Source organism: Gavialis gangeticus, unplaced genomic scaffold, assembly GCF_001723915.1.
Source record: "Gavialis gangeticus isolate Ggan-Ray unplaced genomic scaffold, GavGan_comp1, whole genome shotgun sequence".
In the NCBI taxonomy this organism is placed as follows: Eukaryota; Metazoa; Chordata; order Crocodylia; family Gavialidae; genus Gavialis; species Gavialis gangeticus.
This window is the reverse complement of record NW_017728975.1, coordinates 583,309-609,016: the sequence shown is the minus strand read 5'-3', so window position 1 is coordinate 609,016 and position 25,708 is coordinate 583,309. Positions and strand designations below refer to the sequence as shown.

General features: G+C 43.2%; 1 protein-coding gene across 3 annotated transcripts in view; it reads left to right on the top strand.

The window, feature by feature from the left end:
* EML6 (echinoderm microtubule associated protein like 6) overlaps positions 1–25,708 on the top strand; it is a 404,089-nt gene that overhangs the window by 362,198 nt on the left and 16,183 nt on the right. For 2 of the 3 annotated variants that reach the window (XM_019508018.1, XM_019508025.1), the window contains 11 exons: positions 3,276–3,374; positions 6,014–6,187; positions 10,031–10,239; positions 11,751–11,908; positions 12,588–12,702; positions 15,477–15,665; positions 17,088–17,260; positions 17,841–18,003; positions 20,387–20,490; positions 21,884–22,037; positions 22,228–22,328. In XM_019508018.1, the coding sequence (XP_019363563.1) occupies positions 3,276–3,374; positions 6,014–6,187; positions 10,031–10,239; positions 11,751–11,908; positions 12,588–12,702; positions 15,477–15,665; positions 17,088–17,260; positions 17,841–18,003; positions 20,387–20,490; positions 21,884–22,037; positions 22,228–22,328 (1,639 nt within the window). The remainder of the gene's footprint in view (positions 1–3,275; positions 3,375–6,013; positions 6,188–10,030; positions 10,240–11,750; positions 11,909–12,587; positions 12,703–15,476; positions 15,666–17,087; positions 17,261–17,840; positions 18,004–20,386; positions 20,491–21,883; positions 22,038–22,227; positions 22,329–25,708) is intronic. The other variant, XM_019508035.1, reaches the window with a different exon arrangement.

Sequence of the window (25,708 nt, the reverse complement as noted above, 5' to 3'; positions counted from 1 at the left end):
GTTTTGTTGAAAAGCACCATGAATAAAAGATAGATGAATGGCTCTCTGGAAAGAAAAAACTAAGAACCTGGGCTGAGCAGTTCCCAAGTACACTAATTCTACTGCCCATTAACACATCACGCCAAAAACCATGCTAATGCACAGTAGAATTCATCTATTGCACATTAAGCATCACAAAAAAACTATGTGCCTTTGCTACTGTGCAGTAGGTCCAATGTGCCTAAGAAGGACCTTTCAGAGCAGCCAAGATCAATTGTTTCATTTTAAATCTCAGGAAAGGAGATCATATTGGTGCTATACATGTGTGTAGAGTATTTCATGAAGAGTGTAAGAAAAAAGAAACAGAACAGCAAGAACAAGTTAGGCTGTACTTGACTACACCTTCAACCTCCACGTTCCCTAGATTTCCCTGAAGAAACACAGCTGGGAGTTAATATGGCTTTCAGCTGCATTTATTTCCTCTCAGCCCTATTCTTTAGTTGCTATTGATTACCTACGGCAGGGGTGGCAAAACCATGGCATACATGCCACACACGTCACAGGCAGCCTCTGTGTATGGCATGTGGCAGATCAAGGCTGGAGCTGGGAGGACAATGGCAGATAGGGCAGGAAGCAGAAAGCAGAGCAGCAGATTGAGTAGGGCAAAGGAGTGGCACTCAGAGAGGGTGCAGGGTTCAGCTTCTGGCATACTTTCCAAAAAGGTTGGCCACCAGTGACCTATTGGGAACAAACTTATGGCAGTAGGACATGTGAAGGATCTTGCTGCCAAAGAAAGGAGAAGCAGCAGAGCCATCATGCTTTCATAGCTGTGGGAATGCCCTACCTAATGTGACCAGTGGATTGGGAAGAATCCTCCAATTTCTCATGCTTTGGCCCCTTCTTCAGAGGGGTACAATTTGAACTTAACCAGATGAGCATGGCCATCTGCTTCCCCAGAGACAAGTAGCAGTGGCATACCTTGTACCACTGCTACTTGTCCCCAGGGAATATCCATGCCACATGCACTTGGGCATGCAGCAGGTTACCCTGGGTGGGGTAGGGGAGGTGGGGCCAGCAATTGTGGGTCCTGGGAGCCTCAGGGAGCTGCAACTGTGGCACTCCTGCAGCTGGGAGCCTGGCTGGCAGCCGGAGCATGGCTCTGGCTGGCCAGGCTTCAGTTTTGGGTGGCGCATGCTGATGCCACATGTGCCACCTTGCTTTTTTTTGCCATGGCTTTTTTGAACCTCCCTCCCCACCGCACTGCAAGGTAGGGCACTCCTCTTCCTGTACCACACTTCTATGCTCATCTGGATGCAGCCCCTGGTTCCTTTCTACAGGTTTTTTTTCATTAGGCAGGTGGCCTGGACTGTCCCCTTCCTGTGTAGGTTCAGCGAGATGGCAGCTAGAGGTTCTTTTTGGCCCTTATTGAGACTCCTGAAAATGAACAAACAGCTTTTTTTATATAGTAATTTTAAAACCATGTGCTATTTACTGCAAATTTGCTTTGTTCCATATAAATGAGAGCAAAATAAATCCTTTAAATCGGGGGCTGGCAACCCACAACGTGTGTGAGAGCATGGCACATGATACTATTTTGCCCAGCCTAGGCTCCATGTAGCTGCTGCCAGCCACAGAACCTGGGCTGCTCACAGCAAGCAGTCGGGATGCTGCAAGCCCTATGCAGGCAGCTTGGAAGCTTCCACCAATACACCAGTGTCCAGAGCCCCAGCCCGGCTCCATGGCAGTAGTGGCTGCACTCATGCAACCCCAGCCCCTTCCCCATCATGTGTCCCAAGGCACACATGCAGCTGCCACTACCACAGACCCCAGGCTGCTCACAGCAGGAAGGCTGCAAGCAGCTACTCTGGGGTCTGAAGCTCCAGCACAACTCCATGGCCAGCGGTAGCTGCACATGCATCTTGGGGCACACAGTGGGGAAGGGAATGGGGGCAGAACAACCCTGGCCCCTTCCCAGCTGTGTTCACCAAAGTGCATGTGCAGCTGCTGTTAGTCACGAGCCCAGTTGGGGCTCTAGACCCCAGTGCAGCCAGCCTACAGCTGCCTGCAGTCTGGGCTTGGTGGCAGGTGGCAGCTGCACGCATGCCTCAAGGTGCATGGCAGAGAAGCGTAGGATGACCGCCCATCCCGAATTGGGTGGGATAGTCCCAGAATGGGAACCTCAAGTCCCAGTCCCAGGCTGCATGACTCCAGGACTACACTTGTCCCAGATTTGCAGCATCATTCAAGGATCCACAGGAAACAGCAGGTTTCCCTGTACAGGCCAGCAGCATTCCAGCCTGCAAGGGGCTGCTTGGGCCTACTGGGAGTGGGACACAGGGGGCACCACTTGCATATGTGTGCCCACCCACATGCACATGGCTGGGAATACAGCCAGGCAGCATGGAGAGCAGCTCCCTGCAGGTAAGTCTATGAGGGGGGAGGTGGGGAGGCAGATTGAGGCCCTCACGGTGAGGGAGAGAGTGGGGAAGGGGCTGGGCCACTGCCCATCCAAGGCAATGCATGGGGCTGGGGTATGGAGCAGGACAGAGCCACGGGCAGCTTGTTCAGGGGGCACAGAGCATGGGGCAGCTCCCTGACACTGCATGCACCCGCTGAAGGAGGCATGGGGGGCATATGCCCCCCCTCCCCAGATGTGTGTGAGGTAGGGGCAGATGCAGGCTACCTATTGCAGGCTTGGGGTCCCTGCCCTGCTGCCCTCCCCCTGACAACCCCATGCCACTGTGGCAATGTGACCCCTGTCTGCCTGGCAGCAGTAGGGATGGTAGCAGAGTGGAGTTATACCCCTTGCTGCTGCTGGGTGGCCAGGGGGCACATGACCACCACAGGGCTCCCAGGGGAAGGGCAGCAGAAGCCCACAGTGGGCAGCCTGCATCCACCCCTGCTCAGCTCTGCTGAAGCCATGCTCCTGACAGAAGTGGGGCAGGGGAAGAGACAGACGTGTGTCCCACTTTTACATTTTAAAAAGGTGGTCATCCTGGAGAAGGGGTTGTGGTTGCAGGCATGCAGCCACTGCCACCATGGAGCCAGGCCAAGCTGAGGATCAGGCCCTTTGCAGCTCCTCCACTGTCCATTCCTGGCACACCAACATCTTCCAAATCCAGGTTGCAGGGGTTTTTGGCACTCTGCCCAAAAACATTGCCAACCCCTGCTTTAATTTGTTATTCTCCCTTTGAGAATATGATGTGTAGCAACAGATGACTTTAAAAATTCTTCACTTCCATTGTAGTCTATTGTAAAATACTGTTGTTAATAAAAACTTGCTTGCATTTTGTTAGGAAGCCAGAGTTTCTACTTGGAGCATACTGATGACATTCTCTGCCTGACTGTGAATCAACATCCAAAATATAAAAATATTGTTGCTACCAGCCAGATTGGTAGGTGATTTTCCATATTAACACAGTTCTACTTAAATAAAATCATCGGGGCACTGACTTGTTGTTGGCTTTTGATTTAAGAATCTTGGTTTTACCAATGTTGCTGTCCTCAGATTATTTTTCACCCTTAATGAGATCATCGGTTTTCAGTATTTTTTTATGATTTCAATAAGTCTGCTACGTTGTCATCTCTGTGAGTTACTAGATTTTAGACCATGAAATACCATGCATGTAACAGTGGGTAAAATCAAAGGCTCTAGTAGGTTGTACCAACTAATCTCATTTATTGGTGATCATCTCATTCTCACTTCCTGTGCTCAGAGCACTGTTCAGAAGTATCGCAAAAGCATTGCTGAACGCTGGGAGAACATTTTAATGAAAAACATCAGTGCAAAAAACAGTTAAATGCACAGAAAAAAATTACAATGACATCTAAATAACAGTAATGACACAGAAATGGACTCAACTCTGAAATCATACTTATTTGAGTCATAGTGGATGTGTCTACACAAGTTGCTAAATGCACAGTAAACTAATTCTACTGCACATTAGCACATCATGGCAAAAGCCATGCTATTGCGCTAAAGTGCAGTAAAATTAGTCTACTATGTGTTAGCATCACTAAAAAAGGTGTGCAGTAGTGCTGGTTACTGTGCATTCAGTTAGTACCTGTTATTACAGGTACTAAACTTAATGCGCAATACCTACAGCACATTAATGCACATGTAGACATGCCCATTTACTCCTATAAATAGTCCCAATGGCTTCAGGTCACAAGTAACTGTTACATGATCATGACCCTTTGCCCACAACTTCAGAATAGAAATATATTTTCAAGTTTTCCTTTCACTGAATTAAACCAGTATTAAACCAGCATAACTCTATAATCACTGGTGTACTAACTTATTTACAACCCTGATTTTTATCACTGGGAGTAGAAGTCCATGACTACTATGCTAATGAACCTTCACAATAGCGCAGGAAAACAGAAGCATAGCAACACTTTAACAAACCTGTAGTCACTTTTACTGAGTGCTGTCAAGTCCCATAGAAACTAATGGGAATTGGCTTTCTGAGCAGACTCAAATTAGAGGATATATATTTAGTCCATACCTGAAGACAAGGATCTAGAATGGCAATCCATGTTACCCTTATCTGAAGTACAAGTTCAGAATTCTAGTACAGGGTAAATTATTTTTTTAAAACTGCCAAGTAGAGTTATTTAGTTTCTGTGTAATGCTTCTTTATTCAGTATCCTTTTATTAAAATATTACATGCTACTCTTGCTAATATTTAGCTTCTGTCAACATTTCTGTTAGAAACCTTCATTTAGAGAAGTTGAAGACTTGCCCATAAAAGTATCCCGAGGTGACATTCAGCAGAAAAATATTTCAGGACAGGAGCAGGGATTACTTTGCACTTTGGAAACAAAGTTGGGCAAAAAACCTCCATGGCATTTTTTGTGGATACCTTCTTATGTTTAGGGCTAAAATGTATAGAGAAAATGTCCATTTCCATATGGTTTTCATTCTGTATTTGCTTCTGTCTCATTCAGCTATACCCACAGTGTCCCATTAAGGATTGTAATATTTTAGAACAATACATTCATATTTGTGTGAGCACATTTAATCCTGGAGGGTCTCAAAAGAGGTCATAGTTTGGCAACATATGATATAACTGAAATGTAGTCATTTCTGCTGTGGGTGGGTGGCAGCCAAACATAGTACAGAATGCTGTGTGTGTGCTAGATTTTTGAGTCAGAATCCTAATACAGTAGTTATTGAGTCCTTTTAGAAATTTAAGATCTGTTATTTTCAGAATTATTCCTTGAAATAGAATACATAGACTTTTTTCTCAACAAGTTTTCTATGATGAGATATCATGAAAAAAACCAATTATTGCAGACAGCCCCTTTTCCCCTCCTCCTTGAGTGCTTAATGAGAACCCAGGAAATCAATGTTTATAATGTTTGGTCAGTAATCTAGACAAGTATTGACTCTGTTTAAAATTCAAGAAATCTAAATAGGCCTGCATAGGATAACATTTGTTTTACATGCAATTTTATTTTTAATTTGGAAAAGTAATAAATATTGTTGTTATATAAAAGACAGTGCACCCAAAAGGTTGAACAGTATTCCTGCTTTTTCTTTTTTGGTTTTATTTATTCATATCCATTTTCAAAATTTTACTTTTGTGCTTCCTTCTGGTGCTGATGTTGAGTACTTCAGCATTAGAAACATGACTTATTTCAGCTATTGTTTTCCCTTGGTGCTTCCTCATTTGCCATTGCTCTCACAATGCAGGTGATATGACAGAATTTCCAGGTAAGGTTGTTTTGTTTGTGAGTTCTAGTCAGCAGAGTTATGTAAAGTTTCATGTTACCTTGTTGTATCTGTGTGAATTGCGGATACAAGTGAAACATCTACAGACAATTTATTTTGCATGAGATTCTCCATTAGTGTATTGTTGTCCATTTAGAACTTGTCTTATTTCACAAACAGCAATAAGTAGTGTGGTTCTTAAGCTTAAAATGTTTTTAATTGTCTGTTTTGATGCTCCGTTCTTGGAAACTGCTTTTATAACACTGAAGGCCTCACAAAAGGAATTAAGTCTCTTTTAATTTATCTTTTTGCATTTAGGTACAACTCCTACTATTCACATATGGGATGCTATGAATAAGCAGACTCTTTCTATGCTGCGGTGCTTCCATACCAAAGGGGTCAACTATGTTAACTTCAGTGCTACTGGCAAACTTCTGGTATCAGTGGGAGTAGATCCAGAGCATACCATCACAGTGTGGAGGTGGCAAGAAGGTAAATCTAGAATCCTTGTGCTTTCAGCTTGAGAAAACTATGTGGGGTCATGTACTTCATCTGCCCAGGCTTTGAGCTAGATCCCAGAAAGAACTTAGGTTACAGTGATCTTATTTCTTGAATCTCAAAATGGGACAGGCCCCCCTCTCCCTGCTCTTGAGCATGCTTAGTTGTTTCCAAGCTCTGGTCTCAGCAGAGCTTGCTGGGATGTAGGGGATGGACACCTGTCCCTGGCATCTTGTTGGTTCAGGCTGGGAGATTTGTAAAAATGGGACAAAAGTGACAGGACATCCCAGACAGGTATTTAAAATGGAAAGTAGGATTAATGGTTACTCTAACTTAGGTGGAACTACAGTGCCCAAGTCAAAATTGTAATCCACCATCTAATCCTGGAAGTGCAGCTCACTCTCGGACATTAATATGCCACAGCTGCCTTCAGTTCTACTTCTGTGCATGCCTAGAATTGCCCTAGTGAGCAGTTTGGTATTAATCTCCTACTTAACCTCAATCAGGACCCAGAAGCTAAACAGTACCCTAGTGGCATCATGCTCTTGTATTGTGTTAGGGTGCCTAGAGCTTTATTTCGGCATGGTTTTATTATTTATATCTAGATAAATAAAATACTCTGCATCTGTACTCAGCTTCTAAACCAGTGATTCTCAACCAGGGTGCCATGCCCTGAGATCCTTTCAAGGGGGTCACAGGTGTGCACAAGACAAACCCAGCGGGCATGTCCAGATGAGTGGGAACCTGTGTTTCCCTGGGGAGAAGTAGCAGCTGATACTTGTCCCTGGAGAATACCCATGCCATGCATACTCTGGTGAGCAGCAGGCTGCGCTGGGTGAGGTAGGAGAGGCTGGGGCTAGCAACTGTGCTAGCCCTGGCAGCCTTACTTGGAGTCCTGGGGGCCTCTGGGAGGAGCATCCTCAGGTGCTTCTGCAGGAGGAAGCCTGACCAGCAGCTGGAGCATGGCTCCGGATAGACAGGCTCTGGTTTTGGGCAGCACGCACTGCCGCCACATACGCTGCCCTACTTTTTTTGGCATGTTTTTTTTTTAACCCTGGGACCTCCCAGGGTCAACCCCCTCCTCCTCCCCCCCACTGTGTGCGCACACACACACACAGACACACACATTGCATGCCTGCATGTGCAGTGTGTGGCACCACAGATGGGTCTGCAGGTCCACGTACCACATGTCTGCACTTGTCTGGATGTGCCAAGAGATTTCAAATAGGAAAACATAGTTGTAAAAACATTTGACCTCTTCTGGTCATTCTGAGTTCTTGGCAGCAGAAAAAAAATCCATAGTCAAAACAAACAAGTGAAAACTGGGGGCTGACATTTTCTAAAGGGGGCCTTGAATCTGAAAAAGTTAAGAGCCACTGTTCTAAGCTGTCACCTCCCAGGATAGATTACTAGTGGCAGACTCAAGGGCAGTCTGCAGTAGGGCTCTGCTTAAGGACCCTGACTCAGAGCATAAGGCCATAAACAAAGTGGCCATGCTTTCTGAACCTGGGTGGGCTTTCCGGAAACAAAGGCTTTGCAGCTCTTGTCCTAGATTTTTGGGGGAGCTCACATTAAGATAAACAGCTTCTTCCGAACCTTTCCCCACTGAGAGCAGGTTCTCTGTGATCTCATACTGAAGTGAATCATCTCTTTGTCTTCTAATTCACAGAAATGCTATACATCTCTTGAGTAGCCATACAAGGTGACATTGATTCCCATGGACATCAACACCACTCTGTTTTATGTTAACAACTGTGGAGATGCCCAATAAGTGTAGGAGTGGACTCTAACCTGAAAGACTTTCCTGGTTTTCACTTACCAAATGAGAAGGATGTAAACAGAGGCACTATTAGTCACTCATGGAACCTCCTGGAGGCCCCTTAGGCCAGGGAGCTTTTTCTGCCCCTCATTGCACAAGAAATTAACAGCTGCCTTCAGACACCATTAGGAGAAGCCCATACTGCGGGAGTGATGGCACTGCAGGAGTGATGGCGCGGTGCTTACCTCCATGGAGGCATCCCCCAGGCGGCACCCACCTGCAGACACCCAGCCCAAGCAGTCCCACAGGGCACCGCAGCCACAGAGGGAAGCACCAGGCCCCTGTGCAGCTCAGGCAGGCAGGCAGGCTCCGGGGAGAAAAAAAAAAAAATCAGGATCACCACTTTTTTTTTTTTCTTCAGTGCAGCCTGCCTGCATGGCCCCTGAGCTGCACAGGCCCTGGTGCTACCCTCCACAGCTACTAAGGTAGCAAACTAAAACACCTTGGACATGTTTTATTTTGCTATGTCCCAAAGTCATTTAAAGCACACTATGCTGCCAAACATGCAAACAGTAGCGCCATTAAAGCAGTGCTAAAGGGCATTTAACCCACTTTAAAGGCCAATTTTGTGACATGTACAAAGGCCCTTGGTTACTGGTATTCCTGGCCAAATCAGGAGATGCAAGTGTTCAGAGGTCTTAGTGGCTCTGGAAGGTTTAGCTTTCAGTTCTGCTGTAGATCAGTGATAGCTTTTCCCATCAAACTGTGTCACCATATGTAATCACTAAGAATCAGAGTGCTTCATTCTTTGTCACTATTTTTCACACCCCCAACATGTTTATCCCCATGTGGTGCTTGAGGTTTGACATTAAGAAAAATTATTTTTACTTGGAGTGGACTAAAACTCTTAGCCCCTGACACTTCCATTCATTTTGATTTTGTAGATGCTGCAGTCGTGGGCCTCCGTTCAGATCTGGACTGTGAGGCTCTTTCTAGGCTGGATTCAGCCTGGGGCAGCAATAGCAGTGGTGGCACTGGCCATTGCAGCCATGGCAGCCACCATAACCATGGCAGCAGTGAGCATCAAAGCAGTGGGGCAGGCATCCATGTGACAGGCAGCCACTTGCCTGCAAGAGGCATATGAGCAGTGGCAGGCCAGGCAGCCACGGACAAGCAAGGGTTGTGTTGTTACACAGCCCTCAGTCGCTCCCCTGACACTGCAGACCATGTCCATTGGGGCCCCATATTCTGTGTCAGGCCATGCCCATTGCAGGCCATGTCCCCAACTTCTAGTAGCCCCGCAGGTTGAATGGAGTAACTCCACAAACTAGATCCAGCCCACAGGCCATATATTTGACATCCCTATCTTGAATGGTTCAAATAGTATTTTTCAGAGATTTATCCTGGTATGCCTCCAGTTAGCAAATCATGGCATGGCTCAGGCTATCAGAGCCAGGGTGGCCTGAGTTGCCTGTGTTAACTTCCATTGTTAGTCCTTTAAGTCGACATTCCCTAAAACATTACATGAATCCCAGGAGGGAGCACTGACAAATCACTTCCATTAAAAAAAGTACTTTTCACTTTTTTAAAAGTTATTTATGGTTGCAAAGAAACACTTAAAATCTCATTGAGTAACCAATGAACTGATACCTGCCTGAGTTTTCAGAAATAACAACAACCAGAAACATAACTCTGGTACATGAATTGTCCCATGCATTTTGGTGGGAGCTAACTCAGTTGTGGTACTTAAGACTGCAACATTGCTAGCTATTACACTAGCCGTCAAAGGGTGCAATAAGAAAAAGAAGTACTGTGTTTTGAAGGCCGATTACAGTATTTTCCAAGCATGGGGAATAGAAAAAAATAGCCCATAAAGGATGTCTTTCAAGATAAATTTGGTAATGCTATAGGTTGGTTGGTCATATGAGTTTTCATCTTCCCGAAGAGGGACTTCAGTGTGTGGAAAGCACTGCTCTAACCCATCAAGTAGCACCAGTCAATATCTTTATAAAATCATATGGAAGGTTGCTGTCGCAGGTAAATTTAGCTTTATTTTTATCCCTTCCTAATTAAAACAGGGGCTAAAGTGGCCAGCCGAGGAGGGCATCTGGAGAGGATATTTGTTGTTGAGTTCCGCCCAGATTCAGACACTCAGTTTGTGTCAGTTGGGGTAAAACACATGAAGTTCTGGACATTAGCTGGCAGTTCTTTGCTTTACAAAAAAGGAGTAATTGGTTCCATGGAAGATGCCAAAATGCAAACCATGCTTTCTGTTGCCTTCGGAGCGGTGAGTTCAGGTTGCTTGTAATGGAATTTCTTAATATATATATTTTAAAAACACTGAAAGTTTCCACATCCATATTGATGCAGTTCCCTTCACAGGCAAGACTCTGTGTAGACCCTTTCTTCTTCATTTAAATCGGGGCTTTAATAACATATAGAGCTGTGGATAACTGACAAATTTCTTTGTTACATGAATATCTTCTGGTTAATTTTAGAATCTTCCCAGAACATCTCCTGATTGGCTTTTATACCCTCTGCTTATATTGTTTAGCAGCTGAACAGTTTCTTAAGAAAATGTTAACATTTTAATTTCCACAAAAATGTTTGCCTTTACCTATCCTGTTTTGTGTGATGTATAGTAGTGATCTAGTTGGGAACAACACTGTGTGTCCATTAGGGAATCACTTAATTGTCCAATTTTTAGGTCTATATGATTTTATGGGCAGAAGCAGGCATGTGCTAGCATTGAAAGGACAATAATACTGTATGACTATGATCTGACTCAGCCTACATTTCATGTAGAAACCCAACAAAACAAGCTGTATTTGCCCTCTACTTCAGAAATGTTCCAGCCTCAGAGAACTATATGTCCGTGACATTGATTTTCATGAAAAATGATGCCTTCACTCAGGGTCAGACCAATTATCATATCTGGGGTCAGGAAGGAATTTTACCCCATGGTCAGACTGGTACAGATTGTAGGGGGTGTGGCTCTTACCCAGGATCTCTTTAGCATATATTCACAACATTTCATAGAAGCAGGAAATTGCTTGCCCGGGTTCCCCTGCTTTTCATGTGGCAGGTTAGTTGTTAGGTCTGTGCTGTGTCAGGGTTGAGGATCTCTTATGTAGAGTTTAGATTCTGGATTGTATAGGATGGTTTGACTAGGGATGATCCTGCCTCTGGCAGGGGGGTGGACTAAATGACCTCTGGAGGTCCCTTCCAGCCCTGCTTCTCTATGCTTCTATGCCTAGACACCATATGTGGGATAGTAGTACTGCAAATACTGTTCACATGAATAAGCTGAGACAATGCAGCACAGCCTCACTGGGTAACTACTTTCCAGTCACCTACAGTGAGATCCCCATTGACACATACTTGAAAAAGAAAAGATGACTATTTCCTTACAGAAAACCTAGGTCCTCAAGACATATTGTGAATTCCCACATCCTAGTCTTCAGCTGCAAACGGGCCCTGAAATGTCAAGAAACTGAGGAGGGTCATACATAGTCACTCTTCCCTTCGTGCCAGTGTGTAGGTGCGCTCACAAGCACAGGACACATGGTATAGCCGTGATGAATGTGGCTGTTTGAAACATTTGGAGTTCACATGCTTACCTACAGTGGGATCTGACTCCAAGAGCAAGCAATTTGTTCCTTCCCAAAGGTTCTGCTAAATTCCAGTACTTACATTGTCACAGGCTTTTCTGTGAGACATCCAATATCTAAACCAGAGTTCTACCTCAAACTGTAAAAATGATTTTTTTTTTATATTAGAGATTGTTGTTTGTTACAGACTAACCTTACATTTACTGGTGCCATAAATGGAGATGTCTATGTCTGGAAGGATCACTTTTTGGTTAGACTGGTAGCTAAAGCTCATACGGGTCCAGTCTTTACAATGTACACAACTCTTCGAGATGGACTAATCGTCACCGGAGGGAAGGAGAGACCGTAAGACACATACCTTTTTAAAATGCATAGTATATGTCTGTCTTAGATTACTTAGACTGTTATTTATGCTGTTCTCCAGAATTGCATAGTGCTTAAAAACATGTGACAAGGACAGGTACCTGCCCCACAGAGCTTATAGTCTTAAAGGCACATAATGCATCAAGAAATGGTAATACATAAAATATGGGGCAGAAGAGAAGGTGGATGTGGGTCACAACAATAGAATGGGGAACTTAAATAGCATGTGCAACCTCATTACAGGAGCAGCTATAAATGTGGTGCAACTTTCTTTCTGTTTGGGGGACATCTGGCTTTATGCCCCAGGCTACTTCCTTTCTCCAGTTTCTTTATTTACATGTTCTTTTTTTTCAGAGGTACAAAAAATGTTTAGCAAAGTTTACCAGTTTCAAAGCCAGGGTGACAGTGATTTGAGATTAACAGAAAGAACAACTTGCAGTGTACATAGTAGAGGAGCTGTTTTGGAAACTATGAAAAATTGTGATTTACTATCCGATGGTTATGCTAGTTACTTTTCTTAATGCAGCCATGATCAAGCCTCCTTTAACTACAGTAAGAGATGGTACTCATGTTATGCACGAATGTCAGAAAAGTATCACAGTAGAAATGTAAGATGCATAGGAGTGGGGAGCCTCATGGAATATAACATGCTTCTTTTCAGGACAAAAGAAGGAGGTGCTGTAAAGCTGTGGGACCAGGAGATGAAGCGCTGCCGAGCTTTTCAGCTTGAGACAGGACAGATTGTTGAGTGTGTGCGTTCAGTGTGCAGAGGAAAAGTAAGTGAGCCAACACAACAGGTTTGCAAGCTCGCTGTCCATGGTTTGTTACCTGTAAAGCCTTGCCTGAATCTTGTTGAGTATTATACGGAGGAGTGGGAGGGCAGTGAAGAGCTGATGGTTAGGAAGGCCCAGATGTACAGGAATCCCTTTAATTCCAGGTATTAATCTGTCTGATTTATATGCTCATCTGCATGTCCAGGTATGGGATTTGTGTTGCAGAGAGATCTGTGAACATATTTAGAAGCCTTGCTATTTCTGTGCCTCTGAGAGCCAAATTCTGCCCTTGGATCAGTGAACATGGAACTTCAGAGAAGCTCCTGCTGACTGTGGGAACCACACACACATGTGGAGGCCTAATTTGCCTTGAAGTCCTGAGTCTCCGTGCAAAGTCAATGAAACTACTTGTACTTCAGGCTCGGCATATTCTTAAGTACCTTGTGCTAAACTGAAAGCTTAAAGATTTAATATAGTCTTGACCAAGAGCAACACTTGTTAAAAATAAAAGGCTTTTGTTTTGTGTTTGGATCATATGTTCAGAAAAGAAAAAGATATTTTTAAAGTAAACTGCAGCACCTGCTTAACTTGCATAATCTTAAAATCAGTAATAGACTGCACCATAGAAATGTTGAATCCTAAACTCGGTAAATAGTTTTCTAATAAAAAAAGGTGTGGGTAAAACTTTATCACTCAGCGTTACTAGTAATTAACTTTTTCGGGTACAGAGAGAAATAGAAATTGTGGCCTAACTTTTAAGGTGGTATGCACAGAGCAGTATGCCCAGCTTGTGCTCAGAAATGTCCTAGTCACAGATGCAGCTCAGGCATTCCCATGCATGTTAAATGACAGTTGGCACAAGTTAAAGGAAGGTCTAACAGCCCATTAGGCTAGTATAGTTAAGGCACAGAAGGGAGTGTTGTGGCTAGTACTACATCCAGCCACCTTAATCTGAATGAGCAGGTACCCATTTACAACAGGATCAACTGAGGGCAGCCCAGCTGTGAGTACAGCAGTTGAGTTTGTGCTTCTAGAGCTGCAGTGAGACACCTTAAGCAACTGCTCTGCCATCTAGTCCTTGGCACAAGCTCAAATCTAAAGCCATTTTCTCTACTTAACTTTGCATAGTGGGCCTAGGAATTCAGACATCTTGTGTTCTGGTCTACAGTCAGAGGGACAAATTAAATGACAATAACAATACTTTTTACTTCAAACAGTAAGTAGTTCCCACCCTACTTTGAATTACATCTCCATAACACTTTTCACTAAATCCTTGGTGTGTAACTGAGGGCCCTTCCACACATGCAGGTAAAGGCATGATGGGATCTAATGCATGATCCACACAGTCATGCCTCCTGCCATGCTACATGTGCATGGCAAGATGCATGATTGTGGCATTGCACATTAGATCCCATTACACCTTATTGTTGGTGCAGGGGGAGCTTGATCTCGGGCTCCCCCTGCACTGGCAAAAAGATCTCAGCTACCACAATCTCCCATCCTTGGGGCACTGTGAAACCCCTTTGACTGGGAGACCATGGCTGCCATGATCTCCCAGCCCCAGGGTCTCATGTACATCCAAGGCTGGGATATTGCAGCAGCCATATTCTCCCAGCACCAGGTGTTTCACACCCCACCAAAGCTAGGAGATTGTGGCAGCTGTGACCGCCCAGTCCTGGGGGTACTCCATGTACCGCCAAAGCTGGGAGGTTGCAGCCATGCCCCATGACTGCCAGGACCCAGCTGGGTTCCGGCACCAGGAGGCATGATCTCAGGACCCAACATCTGCAGCTGCAGGGCTCTAGGTCCCAGCAGCTGTGAGGTGCTGCTGGGACCGAGTGGGCAGCTGCTGGGGCTGAGAGGCCCTTCAGTTGCTGGACTCCCAGCCTTGCTGTGCCCCTGTGCGATCTCATTACCTTGAGACCCTGCTACACATGCAAATTAAAGCTGGGTAGCAACCAGCTATAAAGTTAGTACACATTTTCCAGGCCTAACTTGATAGCTGGTTGGAGCTTTTTATGGCATAAAAGCTACTTTGCACATGTCATTGGTCTCAAGGTAACTATGCATTTAATCAGTTAATTATATGATACCTGTAATGTGTAGAAGGGGTCTTAGACCAATTTAGGCTTAGACAGAGGGAGGAATAAGTCTGTCTAAAATGGTCAAACTGTACTTAGGAGAACTTGATTATTGTTTTTATTAAGGCGCCAGTAGAAATATCTGACTAATAGGAGAATCCAGCTCTAAATTAGCATAAAGAGATTTAAATTACTCCAGATCTTACATCTCCTCTGAATTTTACCCACACATATATTATTAGTTGTCTGTTGTCATTGTCATTATATGGTAGTGGATGTTTCTATTTGACTGTATAAAAGATTGGGGGAGATTAGTGGGGAAAATCAACAGTGTGGAGAGTACTGACATTTGTAATAGTCTTATGGATGAGTATTGCATTTCTGTGGAAGCAGCATCACTGCTACTCCAAACCTGTGCATCTCATGAGCAGTCCAGGCAAGACATATATGAATTCTGTAATATGTACAAAAATCCTCTAGGGACAAGGTTGAGACTCATCAAAGGTCATTTGAAGTCTCATTAGCAGACATGAAGTGTGAGTTCATTTTACTGCTGATTTAAGATGCTAAATGAAGAAACAATACAAATTAAAACCAGTTACAAAAAGTGTTCTCTAAGAAATCAATATTTTAATGCATTAATATTATATAAACTATATTGATAAGCTGTTTCCCACCACATTTCAATTACAACAGGGCAAAATTTTAGTAGGAACAAAAGATGGGGAAATACTTGAAGTAGGAGAAAAAAATGCTGCCTCAAACCTGCTGATTGACTGTCATATGGAAGGGGAGATTTGGGGCTTAGCAACTCACCCCTTGAAAGACATATTTATCTCTGCAAGTAATGATGGAACAGCAAGAATCTGGGATCTCTGTGACAAAGTGAGTAGCATTAAACAGAAACACTTGTCATTAATAACAATAAAATTACATAACCAAGCTGTATGCTGCCTCCATCCACACGTGCTTCACTGAGGTGCATACATGCAAAGGGGCAGTGTTTGCCCTGTAATTTTAGGATATTTCCTTCTTAATCTATAGCTGTATGAAAAAACGATCCTTTGATGACATCGTTCAGTGGTACTTCTAAAAGAAAATTAGTGGCATTTTTCTGAGAGCTACAGCTATTCGAAAACTAGGACAGAAGTACCTCCTGTCCTGTATGAATTGTCAAATGGTTTTAAAATAGAGTTTGATCTACAGTGGACTGAAGAAGTATCCTAACTGAATTCTGACAGGCAGTCACACTTTCCTCTGTCACAGGCTAGTGTGACTTCAGACTGTGCAGCAGGCACTCCCAACCCATTTACTGTCAGCAAACATAACTCGTTTCTCTACCTCTTAAGCTTTTTTAGCTTCATTCCATAGCGTTCTAGCATAGACCTGAATGTGTGTTAGCTCCCTGACTGGAATTAGTTATCTAGAACTTGCAGAAATTCCTAACAGCATTTTTTTTTCTGGAAAAGTTACATGTCTTGTAGACACCGCAGAGGAAGGGTATATTTGAAATAAGCACTATTTCACTTGAAACTTTAAAAAGTCATTGCAATATTTTTGCTTGTGCCAGACTACATATAATCATGTAAAAAGTGACTTCTGTGGTCCAAATTACTTGACAGTGGACACGTCTACATAGTTATGATGCATTAAGTTTAGTACCTGTAATAACAGGTAGTAACTCAATGTGCAGTAACCAGTGCTACTGTGCAGTAGTGCTGGCGCACACCTTTTTAGTGATGCTGATGCACAGTAGACTAATTCTACTGCACATTAGCATGGCTTTTGCTGTGATGCAGTAATGCACAGTAAAATTAGTCTATTGCATGTTTAGTGTCTCGTGTAGGCACACCTAGTGCCTCAGAAAACGGAACCATTTTTGAAAATCAAAATTAAGTTAAATATAAAGACAGTCAGGCAGGTAAGGGTGTCAGGCAGGAGCAGTGTAATGATTGTTGACGTTAATTTGTTTAATAAATCATGTCCGGTAGTTAAATACTATATAATCAATGTTGAAACACATTTGAAAACTGATTTAACCACCTTCCTTGTGGTGTCAGAAATTTTTGGACGTATTGAACTGTAATTCAGTCTTTATTTTCAGATCATTTCATGTTGTGCTTCTGGTAAAAAGTGACTTATTTTGTGAATTTTCACACCCGTTTTGAGGAACTTCTGTGCAATTTTCTTCTGAATGATTTTGATTCTCTCATAGACACTTTTTATTTAGCAGGTTTTATTGATGTTATCAATTTTTTCAACAACAAGAACAATAATGGTAATAAAGCATTGCTTTTGTTGATATAGAAACTGCTGAACAAAGTGAATTTAGGCCATCCTGCTAGATGTGCTGCATATAGTCCTGATGGTGAGATGGTTGCTATTGGCATGAAGAATGGAGAATTTGTCATTTTACTTGTAAACAGTCTTAAAGTCTGGGGCAAAAAGAGGGACCGGAAGTCAGCTATTCAGGATATCAGGTATGTGAGAATTCCTGCTGACAAAAGACAGTATGACTTGGAAAACGTACAGCGCTTCTTTAGGAGCATTTCATTCATACGAGTTCAAACCCTGAGTTGGTTACCAGGTTATATAACCTGTCATTTGTTGAAAGATGAAAGGTAATTGTTGATTTGTAGATATATGGATATTCATACTGGTTTTGTACATAACATGATCATCATATATCACACAACTGTTTATTTCCATAGCTAATTTAATCACCTAGCTAGTAATATAGCTAATAATTTTTGGGTATAATCCCTTTGGCAACAGGATCTAGCATGTTGGAACACTGCAACATTACCAAACAGGACTGGGAAATCCTGCTGCTTATCTTCAGAAGATTAATGATGCTCTTCACATATTGAGTTAAGCACTATATACTAATGGAATATTAACATCCCCAACTATATCTGATAGCTTCAAGCATCAGTGTGCCTTTCTGATTTTATTATATAATCATCAGTGGTGAGGTTTGGTTTGGTTTGGATTGGATTGGAATTTGTGTTGAAATAAGCTTTATTGGTCTTTTCTTAGACTGAATATTTTGTTGCCTAGGATCAGCCCTGATAACAGATTTTTGGCAGTGGGTTCCCAAGAACATACTGTAGATTTTTATGACCTCACTCAAGGCACAACTTTAAACCGGATAGGCTATTGCAAAGACATTCCAAGCTTTGTCATTCAGATGGATTTTTCAGCAGACAGTCAATACATTCAGGTATGTGTTAACTGATTGTACACTAGGTTGCAAGGACTGGTTTATCATCAGATTTAATAAAGGGATGTCAGTAAAAATGCAAAAGGCCTGCCACAACTCAGTACTGCAAAGCATAAAGAAAGGAACTCAATGCATCCAACACGCATTCACTAAGGTTGTTGGTTGTTTGAAGAGATTAAATGCCACCTTGCTGTGAATTAAGCCATGTACTAAACAAGCATTTTGGAATACTGGCATTCAAAAAAGTGCCCCCATCAACTGTGACTGGCACCAAAATTTCTTTCAGTGCTGAAAGAGCAACCAGTTTTGGCAATAAAGGTGTGTGAATCTAGAGACATGTCACTACTTTTTCTTCTCTGAGCCTTCAACAGTAGGGTACAACAATCTGGCTTAGGGTAAAGCTGGGTATAGCTAAATATGCAATAACAGCAGAGAGGTAAAAATGCTTTCACAGTCTGGACTGCAAAGCACCCATAAAATAGGTGATCACATGCTCATGCACCTCTTCACCTTAGGCTCAAATGTGCCTTTAGAGTGCTGACAGCCATGTAGGGATGCTGAGCTATGCTGCTACCATAGAGGCTGCAGAAAGCATTAGCCACAACATGTCTTGGGGCCCTAAAGTATGCAGGCAGGGCATGTCTGATCCTAATTCTATTACAAGAGTGCAGCATACATCCCCTCCTCCCGCCACAATAAAGCAGTATATCAGGAGTAAATCATGCTGGGATCTTTTGTTCCTTGATTAGAACTAGCATGGGTATGCCTGTCCACTCCACTTCCCTGCTGCAGTGAGTACCCATCCTCAGAGAAAAGCAGTAAGCCTATCTCTCTAAGATGAGGCATTGTATGTCTCTGCACACTCTCTGCACACTAAGTAGATCTTTAAGAAGCAAGCAGCTGAGTAAAAGCCAAGCAGAAAGGGTGGCATTCTAGTCTATCCTGGTGGCCTGAATGGGCACTTCTGGAGTAAAAAAGCATATGTGTGTATGTCCTTCTTTTATCCCCATAGCTCAAGGGCTAGGATACTCACTAGGATTCTGGGCAGCTGGCAGTCTTGGGTCCTAGGCCTCCCTCACCCAGGTTTGTAGGGAAGGGTTGATCTGGGCCTTTCTCATTTCCTACAACAATGCTCAAACCATCACCCACAGGTCAACCATTGCTCCCTCTCTTTTCCAGTGCTCCTCTTGATGCTGACCCACTAACCTAGTCATTGGGAAAAATGGATGGAAGACAGTGCAAGGGGGAAGTCTTCTTTCTCGCTTGGAACAGGCCAGCAGCCACCTCCCTGAGCCACCCACCCTCTGACATGCTCCCTTCCTTCTTCCTGGCCTCTCTTTCTTATGGCTGCCCAGGGAGCCAGCTTCAAAAGAGATGCTAGAGAAGGGCCTGATAACAGCTGACCCGTGGTGCGGTTATTAAGAGTGCTGTGCTGGGAAGCCAGAGAGACCCAGCTACAAGCCCTTTTTGCACAAGGATGGCCTAGAACCCAAAACCTCGCATTTGCCAAATAGACCTGGTCTGTTTTTAGGTGACTATGTAGTTGCTCGTATGTGTCCAGGAATATAAATTCCCTGCATATGTAAATGTCCAAAATGCCCTGTAGACAACCAAAAAATGGCCACTTAGATGACCAGGAAAGAATAAATGTCACTCAAAGTTCATTTCAGAGTTTTAGTGGTCATAGTTTCCTTCCTTCCTTTCCCAGGGTTGGAGAGATGCAGTACCACACTACCTGAACCAAGATATGAATTTTCCTTCCAAAATGTCTCCACAGGCTTTACAAGAATGTGTGAGATGCTACAGCAAATATGCAGTCATCTGAGAGAGCCTTTGTGAATTATGACAGCAGTTCTCCACCTTTTAGACTCAATGTACCCCTCCATCTCTCTTCTGAATTTAGCAGAAACCCATTTCAAAAAACAAATTTATTACACTGTATAAAAACAAATATGACTGCAACTCTCCTGTTGCAAAAAACTCAGAAAGACCACAACAGGTGCAAGTGTTTTTGGCACTACAGATCCCTGTTTGAAATCAATGTGTGGATATTGTGAATCATATGCAAGTGTTTGCACACCTAATAATATTAATATTGTATGTCACACTGTAACACCCTTACTGCAGTTGAGAATTGCTGACCTATGGCTAATGGATGTGAGCAGACCATTTAGCATCAGTTCATCCAGTCCATCTGATGTTGTTATTTTATATTGTATATAACTCAATTGTAACTGTTCAAAGAAAACCATAAATTCAAAGATATAAAGCTTCTTGCTACATAGTACCTATGGCAAATACAATTGTTGGAAAAAAAGACTTTTGATTTTTAAATATTGGCTTCAGGTATCTTACGGTTAACAGTTTCTATTTCTACATTCAGGTATCAACTGGTGCCTATAAACGTCAAGTTCATGAGGTGCCACTGGGAAAACAAATAACAGATGCTGCACTAATAGAAAAAATCACATGGGCCACATGGACAAGGTAATGCATTGTGAAAGTCTGGAGATCAAAGCACTTAATTGTGCCTGACTCTGGGGGTATGGTCATATGAGCAAATTATATCAAATTAAAAGCGGGGGGGGAGGCTTGCTGTGTGCACTGCTCTCTAGTAACTGTTTCATGTGTCCACTCCTATTCCTTGGTAAATGGAAACCAAGCTGTAGTAGCTTAGCCCCATTTCACTAGAAGTAACCAGCTCTGTAAAGTAATGAAAGTAATAAAATGAAAGTTAAACTTTCATTTATCATGGGAGAAGATTGACCACATGAAGTAGTTACCACCAGGGGGTGTAGATCCCCCTGCTTTTAACTTGGTATCAGTTATTTGTCTGTATATGCCTGTATACAGAAATAGGTTAAGGGAAGGTGCTCTTACAAAAAATGTAGTAAGTGCAAGGATTCACAAGATTTAATCAAATTTAATACAAATACATTTAACATTCAGTAACATTCAGTGCATTGGGCTGCTTTATATTTGCAAAATAGTTGTTGCTACAAAAAGCACTAGCTGTTAATTCATGAAGTCCTATCTATCTACACCATTAAATAGAATTCTTTACCCGCATAGTATTTAGTTTCATGTCTCTTCACTTGCTTTGTTTCCATGTGGAAGGAAGTTAATACTGAGGGTTTAGAATTGATACAGGCATGAAGCAGGTGATCTGACAATTTACAGTGACATGATAAAACAAACACACTTATCTTTACGGGACCCAGGGGAAAAGTGAGAACACACCCACTTGTACTGCAGTGTTGTCAAGCAAGTAAAAGAGTCTGCTGAGCCTTAGCCATTATGTGGGCCTCCTGTCAGAGAGTGTGGGAGGGGGGCAGATAAAGCTGACAGATGATATCTCGGCAAACATGAGTAATTACAAAGAAACACTCCAATGTTTGGGGAAAAACAGCTATTTTAAGAACCTCACAAGATACAATCTATAATATAATCCCCTTGCCTGAGACTTCAGGGCCCAGGGGAAAGGGTACTGTTCAGAGATATATCACTGATGAAACATTTCACTGTGGGAAGGAGTATTCACCCAGGTGGGCATTTCACAGAAGCAAGACATTACTTGCAGCTCGTGAAGGAGGCCCGAATAGGAACCTGAGTCTCCTGGGGGAGAGTGGTTGTGTTTTGGGAAGATTAATACATTTGTGGGATATGGCCATATTTGGGTTGCTTGCTTCAATGAGGAAGCAATATTTCGGTGTAATAATGCCCAGGGAATAGCTGTCTCTAGCAGAGAACAAGTGACTATGGTCACCCATTCTGTTCTCCTCTGAAGTCAGACACCATGTACTAAGCACGCTGTCCAGGAAAGCTAGTGGTATGTGTTTCTTCATGTTTAACTTTTTTTTTCCTTTATGTTTTGGGGCAGCATTCTTGGAGATGAAGTCATTGGAATTTGGCCACGCAACGCTGATAAAGCTGATGTCAACTGTGCATGCGTGACCCATGCTGGCTTAAATATAGTTACAGGAGATGATTTTGGTCTAGTGAAACTTTTTGACTTCCCATGCACAGAAAAATTTGTAAGTGGATATTTTAGATTTAATTTTAATCTTAAAAAAAGTAATATTCTTGAGTGCAAAAGAGTGTCAGTAGATTAGAAGTCTATCACATTAGCAAACATGCTTGGTTTTATATACTTGTGAAAGAATATACTCACTTTTATTGCTGTAATTTTGTCCTCAATGACAAATATTTCCTTCTTTCCAATAGGCCAAACACAAACGCTATTTTGGTCATTCTGCTCATGTTACCAACATCCGCTTTTCTCATGATGACAAGTACATCATAAGCACAGGAGGAGATGACTGCAGGTAATGTCTAATTTACTCTTTTGATGATTGAGAGTTGTTTGTCTACAAGTGTATGGCAACTCCAGTGCAATGTTCAGCATTTAACACTCCCAGGGCAATGGCCCACTTGGCACAGACATATATGTATATGGAAATACAAAGGCTAGATTAAAACATTCAAAATAGTCGACCATCAAGGATGTGGCTTTGATAAGGATATTAAATGCACCAGCACAGAAAATACATGTTTTATTCAGGAAAAAATAATGCAAACAACAGTGTAAAAGAATACAAGCTAGGTTAAAAAGTTATAAAGGTTAGCAGCCTTACTGTCTCAGGAGTTAAGCCAAGCACTAAATGCCAAGTTCTAAGGAAAAACTTCACACAAATTACTGCCGATTTTTGCATTACGTAGGTTTTATTCTTTGAGGAGACATATTTGGTACTGGCCACAGCTAGAAATGGGGCATTGCATTGATATCTGTTATAGCAATTCCTTTGCTCTTTTGAATATAATAAAAATAAGAGTTTGGCCTTCTGAATAGGATATGAATTTGCATCAAAATTACTTTATGTATAGTTACAATTAAAAATAATCTTAAACAGTTGGAGATTTCTGGAATTTTGCCTATAAAAATATTCTTCTGAGTTTTTATAATTTCTTGGGTGGCTTAAAAGGATTCATCTTCTCATTAGCACATTTCAAGGTACCAGAAATCCATGTGCCCACTGCTGCTTGAACCCCTGCATTAGGGCAGTGGTTCTCAACCTTTTTTGTACCCATTTGTAAACATCGATAGCCAATCCTAACCCAGTGCCCCTCACTTCTGACCTGCTGTCCCTACCCCCAAGCCCTAGCCTCCTGGTGTGTGAGGCAGGAAGTGGGTGTGTGGGGTATGGGGGACCCTAAGCAGCCCCTTGCAAGCTGGAACTGACAGCTTGCAAGGAAAACATCACAATTTCCCATGTTTTTCCTCCTTTGAAGGAGAAACTATTTTTACAGTTTGTTTGAAACCCTTTCATATATTCTTGTGATCCAGTTTTGAGTCGCAGTCCAGAGGTTGAGAAATGCTGCATTAGGGTAACCACAATCCTGTTTGCTATGTGTCTTTTAGAACAGCGGGGTGGGTGGGGACAACCTTTTTGACAAGTGCGCCACTCCAATCTCCTTTCCCGTCCTGATCTAACACTGTGGTTTCTGCTTCCTGCCTTGTGCTCCCTGCCCACTGTATTGCTTTGCTTTTTGCTCCCTCCCCAATCTGTCACATGCCACACACAGAGGCTGCCCATTAGGGCTGTGTGAAATGCCTGCATTTCATTTCGGTTTCAAATTCGGAGTTTCGGAGGGACAGCGTTTCGTTTCACCATTTCACAGGGCTGTCCAAAACAGCTGTGTTTTGTCTCATTTCGGATTTGGCATTTCGGAGGGACAGTGACTCATTTTGGTGTTTTGAATCACTGTCCCATTTCATTTTGTCCAAAACTGTTTAAGCATTTTGACGGTGTTTTGGTGTTTTGGCCATAGGCTATAATAGAGAATCACAAAACTGCCTATAACTTTGTCATTTCTTGCCTGATTTAGATGCATCGTGCAGGGGTGTTAGCCCCTTCTGAGGCCATGAAGCCTGCCAGCTTTCAAGGCGATAGGTGCAGGGATTTCTGGGAAACTACACCTCAAGCTTCTGACTAGCAAAACTCATAATGTGTGTGTGTTAAGGCACAACAGGCTGAAAACTGCAGGGATAGTAGACCCTGCTGAGGCCATGAAGCCTGCTAAGTTTCAAGGAGATAGGTGCAAGGGATTCTTGGAAACTCCTCCTCAAACTGGTGAAAGCAAAACTTGTGTCGTGTGGTAAGGTTGTAGCCATGTTGATCTAAGGACATAGCCCAGACAAGGTTCTTTGGGTCAATCTGATATCTTTTCTTAGACCAACAGAACAGTTGGAGAAATTTTTCTTTGCAAGCCTTTAGGTTTAAAAACCCTTTGTCAGGCTGAGGAAGCATCTAGCTGGTGTATGTGTGTGCTTCCTGGATGAAAGGAATAGTAAAGAAGCCAGAGGCTGGCATGTAAGGCAGGCAAGAAAGCCAGTCAGTGAAAATGGAAATGGAGGCATCAGGAAATGAGAGAGAGGCTGGTAGGGAGTGGGGGATAGAAGGGGGATGTAGCAGGTAAAAGTGGAGAGGTACCTGCTACCTGGGGAGTCAGATGTCTGGCAGGTTGTAGTGTGTCATAAATCCAATGTCTATATCAAGTCCATGAGTTTCTGTATCTAGGAAGTTGATCAAGTGAAGTTTATAGGCCCATCTGAAAAGTGGTTTGTAAATTCAAACAAGCACCGACCATTGCTAACCTCATCACCAGAAGCCAACTTCCTACAACCCAAAACACACTGAATGGATCCAGACCATGCCATGCCAAGACGTGCAAAACCTGCCAACGTATCTCCAGTACCCCCACAAACTGTGCACCAGAATGTATCAAAGACAAGAATACCCAACTATCTGTGGGGGCACATTTCTCACAAAAAAAACACTCAGTCTCCAGTCTCTCAGGCCTGATCCTCAAAGGGAATTTACAAACCACTTTTCACAGATGGGCCTATGACCGTCACTTCATCAACCTCCTAGATGCAGAAACTTATGGAGTCTATATAGACATTGGGTTTATGACACACTACAACCTGCCTGACATCTGACTCCCCAGGTACCTCTCCACTTTTACCTGCGCTGCTACATCCTGCCCTCTCCCGCCACCCCCAGCCTGTCTCACCCCCTGATGCCTCTATTTCCATTTTAACTGACTGCCTTTCTTGCCTGCATTGCATGCCAGCCTCTGGATTCTTTACTATTCCTTCCGTCCAGGAAGAGCACATGCACACCAACTAGATGCTTTCTCAGCCTAACTAAGGGTTTTAAACCTGAAAGCCCATGCCTCGCAGATGGCATCCCAGGCAGCTAAGCTGAGCTCACCTGGAGCCTCAACCAGCAATCCTCAGGCCTCTTGAAGATCTTAGGGGTCTGGTCTTTCCCCAGCCAGGACTGTGCATGCGTGTGGTGGAAGTTATAAGTCACCTCCTACCCACCTTTCACCAGGGAGATCCTCTGTCCTGACATTTCCTGAGGCTGCCATGCCGTTGGCAATCCCACCAGGCCTCCTGACCCTGGCAGGGTGCAGTTTTAGTTGTCATGGCCAGAATGTGGGGCCTCCTCCTTCCCCATAGCCCCAGCTCATACCTCCAGGTTCATCCTGGCATGGGAGCTCAGCAGTGATATGTTCTTCCCCTGCTGGTTGGTGATGCAGTGAGTGCTACCTCCACCTCTGAGAGCAGGGCATTAAATGGTTTTTAAAAAATGAAAAAAGGAAATAGGTCCAGATGGAGTGAGGAGAGTGGCACTCATCC